Genomic DNA, 9,067 nt, shown 5'->3' with positions numbered 1-9,067 from the left:
CTTTTTGAATGCCTCACCTCGAAGGTTAGACACATAGAAGGAGGTAAGATTTTCTACGTTTGCCGTGTTGGACTCTAGCCGGAACAATTGAGAATTTACACCAAAATAGCAACAGGGACGGGAAAGCAACTTTACAGGGGACTAAACTTAGAAGGGCAAAACTGGAAAGACTTATGTAGTTTTGGTAATCTGAATAGGGGACAGAACATGCCAAAGCTTTAGAGGCTTTTCTTATTGAACTTGAATGACAGAGAAAGTGACATAACAGTCACGTACATAGCAGGTCTATTTAAAACAAAAACTTACATAAAAATAGGAACTAACTCCACTAAGCTAAAGACCAAGACTTTCAAACACTAGTTTGATTTATTCCACACTACAATAAAACACGTGAGCAACAGCCTCTGGATTAACTCTCAATACTTTCCCCCTTAATTCAGAGGCTTAAAACTTCTTGACTCCAATAAGATTCCACATTTCTTCATGTTTAATTCTTCCTAGTGTCTTGGTGAGTATGTCAGCCTTCTGCTCTTTGCTGCTTACATGACTCACTGTTATCTCCCCATTTTCTATGCATTCACGAATAAAATGGAATCTTATATCTCTGTGCTTGCTCCTTCCATGAAAGACTGGATTCTTCATGAGGTCAAGTGATGAACGATTATCAACCAGCAGAGTTACAGGTGGCACAGTTTGCCCTGTTATTTCCCTGAGGAGTCTTCTAAGCCATATTCCTTGGCAAGCTGCTAGAGTGGCTGCCATAAACTCTGCTTCACAGGAGGATAAGGCAACACATCTATGTTTTTGTGAGGCCCATGTAATCAAATTTCCATTCACATAAAAAGCCATTCCACCTGTACTTCTCCTATCATTCACATCATTCCCTAGATCACTGTTAGTGTATCCAACAATCACAACTTCTTTTCTTCCTCTTGAGTACTTCAGACCATAGTCAAGGGTGCCTTTCACATACCTGAGTATTCCCTTAACAGCTTGAAGGTGTTTTGTAGTTGGCCTTTCCATGTAGCGGCTTACTACTCCAACTGCAAACGATATATCCGGACGGGTATGGGTCAGATACCTGAGTCCTTCAACGATGCTCATGTATTCAGTGGGATTCACCAACTCTCCTTCTTCATCCCTGCGAAGCTTTAGCTTGTGTTCCATTGGGCTCTTGGTGGGGTTACAATCTAACATCCGTGTCTTGATGAGTAAATTCTTAGCATAGGCTTCATGCTTTAGTGTTATAACACCATCCTGTTGACTTACTTCAATGCCCATGTAATATGATAAGAGACCAAGATCACTCATCTCAAACTTGGTATTCATCTCGCTTTTGAAATCTTGAAGTTGCTTGTGACAGCTACCAGTTACAAGTAGGTCATCTACATATACCCCAAGAAGTGAGTTTTTTATCCACCGTTTCCATAACCGCACCCCAATTTTGTTTAAGCGACATGTTAGCACCAATGGTAACCCCCAAATAAGTAAACAGAAATGAGGCGGCATCACACCTCAAGATACGAGCACAATTGGAAACTTCATCATTAGAAACTCTAATGCCATATACCTTGGATTTATGAAAATTCACTTTAAGTCTTGAAGCCACACGAAAGCACTTAAGAATTCGGGAAAGGTTGGTAAAATTCAAGCTAGACCACTCTCCCAAAAAAAGAGTGTCATCGGCATAAAAAGAGGTGGGAGAATGTCGGGCCCTTATTAGGCAATTTTATCCCACTAAAAATACATAAGTGAGCCGTGGACTTTATAGCCACGTGAAGTTCTTCCATGACGATGATGAAGAGAAACAGGGAGAGAGCGTCCCTTTGGCGCACCCCACGCGTAAATTGAAATTTTTTTGTAGCCGAGTCGTTAAGAAGAACCGAGGCCCTAGCCGAGGAAAGACAACAACGAATCCAAAATCTTCATTTTTCCCCGAAACCCATTTGCATCATCACCGAATCCAAATAATTTCAACTTATGGAATCAATAGCCTTATCAAAATAAATTTTGAGGAGAAAGAGCTAGTGTTTGGATTTCTTCGCCCATGAAAAAACCTCATTAACAACCAGAGGACCATCAAGAATGTTCCGAACCGCAATGAAAGGAGTTTGGACTTCATCAATTACCTAATCCACCACCCTTTTAAGCCTTGAAGCAAGAGTCTTCGCGATGATCTTGTAAGAACACCCAATAGGACTTATAGGTTAGAACACCCAATAGGACTTATAGGTTAGAACACCCATAAACTCTGCTTCACAGGAGGATAAGGCAACACATCTATGATTTTGTGAGGCCCATGTAATCAAATTTCCATTCACATAAAAAGCCATTCCACCTGTACTTCTCCTATCATTCACATCATTCCCTAGATCACTGTCAGTGTATCCAACAATCACAACTTCTTTTCTTCCTCTTGAGTACTTCAGACCATAGTCAAGGGTGCCTTTCACATACCTGAGTATTCCCTTAACAGCTTGAAGGTGTTTTGTAGTTGGCCTTTCCATGTAGCGGCTTACTACTCCAACTGCAAACAGTATATCTGGACGGGTATGGGTCAGATACCTGAGTCCTTCAACGATGCTCCTGTATTCAGTGGGATTCACCAACTCTCCTTCTTCATCCCTGCGAAGCTTTAGCTTATGTTCCATTGGGCTCTTGGTGGGGTTACAATCTAACATCCGGGTCTTGATGAGTAAATTCTTAGCATAGGATTCTTGCTTTAGTGTAATCACACCATCCTGTTGACTTACTTCAATGCCCAAGTAATATGATAAGAGACCAAGATCACTCATCTCAAACTTGGTATTCATCTTGCTTTTGAAATCTTGAACTTGCTTGTGACAGCTACCAGTTACAAGTAGGTCATCTACATATACCCCAACAATCAGTATGTCACCATTGTGCTTCTTGGTGTATACTGAATATTCATGAGCACAGCAAGCAAAACCCAATTGTTTTAGGTATCGATCCAAACACGCATTCCAGGCCCCCGGGGCTTGCTTTAAGCCATACAGAGCCTTAGTCAGTTTGTACACCTTGTTCGTCTCTCCTTCTTTCTGGTAACCTTCAATTTGTGAGACGTATACTTCTTGTTCTAATTCGCCATTAAGGAATGCTGATTTCACATCAAGATGGTGCACCCACCATCCATTAGTTCCTGCTAAAGCTAGAATGAGGCGTACCGTTTCAATTCTGGCCACCGAAGCGAAAACCTCGTCATAGTCGATTCCGTGTTTTTGGACGTACCCCTTTGCCACAATCCTCACTTTGTGCTTTATGATCTTCCCAGTTGGATCTCGCTTCAACTTGTACACCCATTTTAAACCTATGGGTTTTCGATTCTTTGGAAGATAGACTAACTTCCAGGTGTTGTTTTTTTCAATTGATGCCAATTCGGAATCCATAGCAGCTACCCACTCGCTACTCTTACTCGCCTCTATGTATGATGTTGGTTCTCCATCATTGCGGATCATCAACAATTCTTCTGGGGGTAGGTTGATTTCGTCGGTGTTCTCGTACAACTCGGTGAGCATTCGATAGCGCTTCGGGGCTCCACCGCCTGTGGAGCTTGAGGCGGTGCTGGGAGTTGCTATCGGAATTGGAGTATTTGGTGTACCAGGTGAATTTGGCGTACCTGATGTATCAATAAATGGGCTTGACTGAGAGTTGACTTCAGAATTAATGGGCTGGGAGTCTTCAGCCCACTCATCATTATTTAGAGGAGACCCAATTTCTTGTTGTGAGGTATCCGGATCCCAGTCGACTTCATCATCATAAGCCTCGTCTAGGTTAAAACCTTCAACAGTGAAACTTATACCTGGTACCACTTTAATTTTCACACACTTCTCCCACACCCAACCTTGCTGTTCATCGAAATACTACATCTCTACTCACGTATATCTTCCCGGTATCTGGGTCCAGCAACCTATACGCCTTTGTTCCCTTTTCAATTCCCAGATGAACCAGTCGTATGTTCCTCTCGTCTAGCTTCTTCAGATGATTCTTTGTGTAATTCTCATGTGAGCTATACAACCAAACACCCTAAGGTGTTCCACGTTCGGTTTTCTTCCAGTCCACCTCTCGTAGGGAGTTGTATCACTTAAAGCTTTCGTATGTGCCCTATTCAGAACATATACTGAGTGAGTTACAGCTTCCCCCCACAGAACATCCGGCATCTTCATGGTCTTCAGATTACATCTAACCATTTCGAGCACTGTTCGGTTCCGTCTCTCCACCACACCATTTTGCTGTGGGGAGAATGGTGTTGTATAGTGTCTTTCCAAACCCGTTTCATTGCAGTATTGGGTGAATTCATTTGACAAGAACTGACCCCCACGGTCTGTTCTAAACATCTTCAACTTCTCCCCAGTCTCTACTTCTACTCTCCTTATGAAGTTCTTAAAGACTTCAAATGCCTCATCTTTTGACTTTAGCAAATAAACCCACATTACTCTGCTAAATTCATCAACAAGTAGCATGAAGTAACGGTTCCCTGAGGGTGTAGGAGGTGAAACAAGGCCACAAATATCACCATGAACTAGCTCCAGCCTTTTCTTTGCTGTATAATTAGAGTGTGAAGGAAATGGTTTTCTTACTTGCTTTCCTACTAAGCACCCTTCGCATGGCTGTGATGGAATGGACATCTTAGGCATTCCTTCTATTAATTTCTTCTCCTGCATATACTTCATTGAGTTGAAGTTAATATGACCCATTCTCATGTGCCATAACCACGATGGGTCATTTGATTTTGCTATCAAGCATGTTCCTTTGACTTCTTCCAACTCTATTTTATAGAATCTATTTGAGGACCTTCTAACCTTCATTAGTAATTTCCCAGTGACATCGTGGACCCACAAAAATGGATCTTTAATTCTTATTTCATCTCCTCCCTCTGCAAGTTGTCCCAGGCTTATTATATGACTGCATAAGTCTGGGATATAGTATACCTCATCAAGCTTGCGTTGACTCCCATCCTTGCATTGAAAGACAATCGAGCCCTTTCCTTCTATACGGACTTTTGCTTCATTCCCAAACTTCACATATCCTTGAATTGACTCATTCGGATTTCTAAACTTGCCCTTATCTCCAGTCATGTGGTTACTAGCCCCTGTGTCGAGATACCACATACTTGACTGACTGAAGATGTCACCTTGTGATCTTAACTGTGGGGTCACATTTTCTTCATTGAGAAATACTTCACCATGTTCGAAAGTTGATAGAAGCAAAGCAGGTTCATTGTCATGATGGTCTTGTATCAAATTGTTTTGTTGATTTCTTTCTCTTCTGGGATTCTTACACTCAACTGCATAGTGTCCAAACTCCTGGCAGTTGTAGCATTGGATCCCACTCTTGTCTTGACTACCAGATGCTTGGTGATTCCCTTCCTTTTGATGATATGAACCCCCTCTACCACGACCTCCACGACCACCAGACCTACCTCTGCCCCTGCCTCGACCACGTGAGTTTCCAACATTGCCCCTATTTGACTTTTGCTTGGTTTCCCCATCTGTTTTCTTCTTATTCCTCTCTGACCATTCCTTATGAGTCAAGAGAAGTTTCCTTTCATCACTCTCTCCATGGCCTTTCATCCTTTTTTCGTGGGCTTTCAGTCTTCCAATAACCTCTTCGACTGTCATTGTCTCTAAATCACCAAATTGCTCCAAAGTAGAGGCAATTTGAAGAAACTTAGATGAAACAACCCTTAGCAGTTTCTTCACTACATAGGACTCTTCTATGGTGTCTCCAAGAGTGCGCAGGGTACTAACTGTGTTGATTACCTTCACAGTAAATTCATCAACACCTTCCACTTCCTTCATACTTAATGCCTCAAATTCAGCTTTCAATGTCTGAATTCTTGCAGCCTTTACCCTATCTGCTCCCATAAACATTGTTTTTAGGGCTTGCCATGCTTCCTTCGCTGTCTTCTTCTCTGCTAACACCATTAGAAGGTCTTCAGGTATCCCCTGATAAATGGTTGCTAATGCCATGTTATCTCTCTTTGATTCGACAATGGTATTTGCAGTCCTGGGCTCAACTGCATCCCATACTCCTTGTGCCAGCATAAAAACTCTCATTTGATCGCCCATGCACCATAATTCGATCTGGTAAAGCATCAGATAATGGAGAGTGACTTGTCCATCTTTCTCACCATTTCCATTGTTGCCACTGCTACTGCTATTTGTCATCTCCTCGCGAGATTGATACTTTGGCATATACCCCAGGTATGCTCTGATACCAAGTGTTGGACTCTAGCCGGAACAATTGAGAATTTACACCAAAATAGCAACAGGGACAGGAAAGCAACTTTACAGGGGACTAAACTTAGAAGGGCAAAACTGGAAAGACTTATGTAGTTTTGGTTCTGAACAGTGAACAGGGGACAGAACATGCCAAAGCTTTAGAGGCTTTTCTTATTGAACTTGAATGATAGAGAAAGTGACATAACAGTCACGTACATAGCAGGTCTATTTAAAACAAAAACTTACATAAAAATAGGAACTAACTCCACTAAGCTAAAGACCAGGACTTTCAAACACTAGTTTGATTTATTCCACACTACAATAAAACACATGAGCAACAGCCTCTGAATTAACTCTCAATACGCCGCCTCCGTCTTAGAGCCCTCCGCTGCAACCTTGAAAGTGCCTTTTCGCCTGACCTCTCGCTCTCTCATCTCTATTTTATACAACAAAATAATTTGAAGATACCTATTGAATTACCCTATAAAATATGATTTACCATTTTTTTTAATTGTTTAAAAATTAGAGGATATGCCGGAATAGATACTAACTTTTAGTACAGCAGCCTAGTATTGACTTTGATCGAACAAAAGGACACAAAGGGCCGTTACGCATCAAAGTCATAAAACACTATCCAATATCCATGTCTTTTCATCAAAGTCATAAAAACTCTGCCAATATTCTCCAAGATCTTCCATTTAATAATCTTCCTGCCATGCTTTCTGGACATGTGTCCTAAATCCTAATAATTTACCCAAAAAGTTTGTTGCTTTATGAACCCTCGTGCATGACTCTCATTACTCTTTCTTAGACTTGATCATTCGTTCCACTCTTTATTTAGTTTGTTTTCTTTCAGGTTCATCATTTCTAACTGGTTTTCAACGATTTCTTGAAGAAAAAGAGTCAAAGTGTTGATCTTTCGCTTAACATTTTCTTGGGTCTCTTTCATTCATTAGTAATTCGGTTTTGATTCCAAATGGGTTTTCCAAGATTTCTTGAAGAGAAAGATCCACAATCTTCCCTCTAACTTGAGTAAGTTATAGTTTTAAGCCTTCCCATTTCAATATTGCTTCAACTTGAGATCTAAATGTGTTAATTTCTCTTGGGTTTTAGTTCATTGTTCCTTTTTCTTGAAACTCAATACTACCCATCTTATATTCAGTGAATATAATCTTCATGGATTCTCATCAAAACCTCGTCTTGTCAAACCCCTCATTTGTTGGTCAGCAAGAATTTAATTCAAATGGTATAATGGAGAAAAAAGACGGATTTATAGGTGTTCTTGATGTTTTCATACATGAAGCTAGAGATATTCATAATATATGTATTTACCATAAACAAGATGTCTACGCTAAGATTTTCTTGACTAGTGACCCGGAATCAACCGAGTCAACTCAGACAATCAACGGGGGTGGACAAAATCCAGTTTTTAATGAGAACCTACAGATCAATGTCCGAACAGTGGATTGTTCTTTGAGATGTGAAATTTGGATGCTTAGTAGAGTCAAAAACTATCTTGAAGATCAACTTTTAGGGTTTGCATTAGTGCCTTTACGTGAAATTATCGTCAAAAATCAGAACTTTGAAAAGGAATTTGAACTCTCAACGAGTGAACTTCTCCATTCTCCATCTGGGTTTGTTAAATTAAGCATCAATTACATCGGATCTTCACCATTTGATATGTTAGAAATTCATTATGTTCCTCATTCTTTATGTAATCAAGATTCAGATGAATCTGATGAAGTTTCTTGTGAGCTTGAAAAGATCGAGTTTCCAGATCCAAAACTCATGAACGAAAACGAGATCATGGTTTCTGAATATTACTCACACGCTACTGAAAACGATGATTCTATTAGTAATTCATATTCGAATGATCATTTACTTTCAAGAATCCCACAAGAAAACCTTGAAATTGTTTCAAGAAACAGTTCAAAATCACCAGAGAAGAAAGACGACAACACTGAAACTGAAACAGAGCATCAAGTCATGCAACAAGAGATTGTAAACATGTACTTGAAAAGCATGAAGCAGTTCACAGAAGCTCTAGCAAAGATGAAACTTCCGATTGAAAAAGGAAACGAGTCAACTCATAACACAGATTCAAACCCAAAAGTGTTTTATGGAAGCAGAGCATTCTTCTGAGTTCTGAACCATGTTATTTGATTAGTTCAGAGGTAATTTTATGTTTCTGATGAGAAATAAGATCGCTTGTGTGGTTTTGGAGATTGATTCCACTTCATTTCTAAGACTTTTAGCGTATGTAATGTGTGGTTAAATAATGATGTTATATGCCTATTATTATTATATGCTTTTTCTTGATGAATTTTGATGAAAGAATGTTGAAATTAAGGTTTATTATGGATATTGCATTACCATGTGAAAACAGAGGTCATGATTTGTGTCAAGAATGGTGGAAATGATGGATGTTTTTGTGTTTTGTAAAGTATTCATGTTTGGGCATGGGCTTGTAATCAAGCATCAAGAGTAAGCTTTTTGAGTCTGTCATTTTTGCTTTTATTTTTGGTTATGTTAAGGTTTGCTACTTAAGTTTCATTTTTATACATTTATATGAAAATTCGGTAAATGTAATTTATTTGTTATGATAATTGTTAAAAAGGAAATTACTTTTTTTCCCAATCTTGGCATTTGTAAATAAAATCCGAGTCAGATAATCGGATCCCAAAAAAAAAAAAAAAAAAAATGGATACAATCATATGTTTGTTTTAGAATTTAAAGCATAGGCTAAAGTTTTATGTGGGCTCGTGTTAATACTTTGAGGCCCATCCATTTTAATATGAACTTATATTTATCTGTGTTATCTTATA

General features: G+C 39.5%; 2 protein-coding genes across 3 annotated transcripts; one reads left to right on the top strand and one right to left on the bottom strand.

The window, feature by feature from the left end:
* Nucleotides 1-444: 444 nt before the first annotated feature.
* LOC122196147 (uncharacterized mitochondrial protein AtMg00810-like) lies at nt 445-1,509 on the bottom strand. Its single transcript, XM_042898490.2, has one exon. It carries the CDS (start codon nt 1,507-1,509, stop codon nt 445-447), a length of 1,065 nt encoding a protein of 354 aa, XP_042754424.2.
* A 5,360-nt stretch (nt 1,510-6,869) lies between these two features.
* LOC111909011 (uncharacterized) lies at nt 6,870-8,679 on the top strand. Of its 2 annotated transcripts, XM_042898522.2 has the most exons (3): nt 6,870-7,003; nt 7,099-7,274; nt 7,405-8,679. In XM_042898522.2, coding segments are annotated over exons 2-3 (981 nt in total). In that variant the 5' UTR covers nt 6,870-7,003; nt 7,099-7,273; the 3' UTR covers nt 8,385-8,679. The 2 variants fall into 2 exon arrangements, with proteins under 2 accessions (XP_042754456.1, XP_042754455.1); XM_042898521.2 differs by having other exon boundaries at nt 6,880-7,274.
* The last annotated feature ends 388 nt before the right edge of the window (nt 8,680-9,067 follow it).

Source organism: Lactuca sativa, chromosome 9 (assembly GCF_002870075.4).
Source record: "Lactuca sativa cultivar Salinas chromosome 9, Lsat_Salinas_v11, whole genome shotgun sequence".
Lineage (NCBI taxonomy): Eukaryota > Viridiplantae > Streptophyta > Magnoliopsida > Asterales > Asteraceae > Lactuca > Lactuca sativa.
The sequence above is the reverse complement of the archived record's forward strand: the minus strand, read 5'-3'. Positions and strand labels throughout refer to the sequence as shown.

Bases quoted from the DNA above. Each gene is read 5' to 3' on its own strand.
- LOC122196147 (XM_042898490.2), bottom strand. From the start codon at position 1,509: ATGCCGCCTCATTTCTGTTTACTTATTTGGGGGTTACCATTGGTGCTA.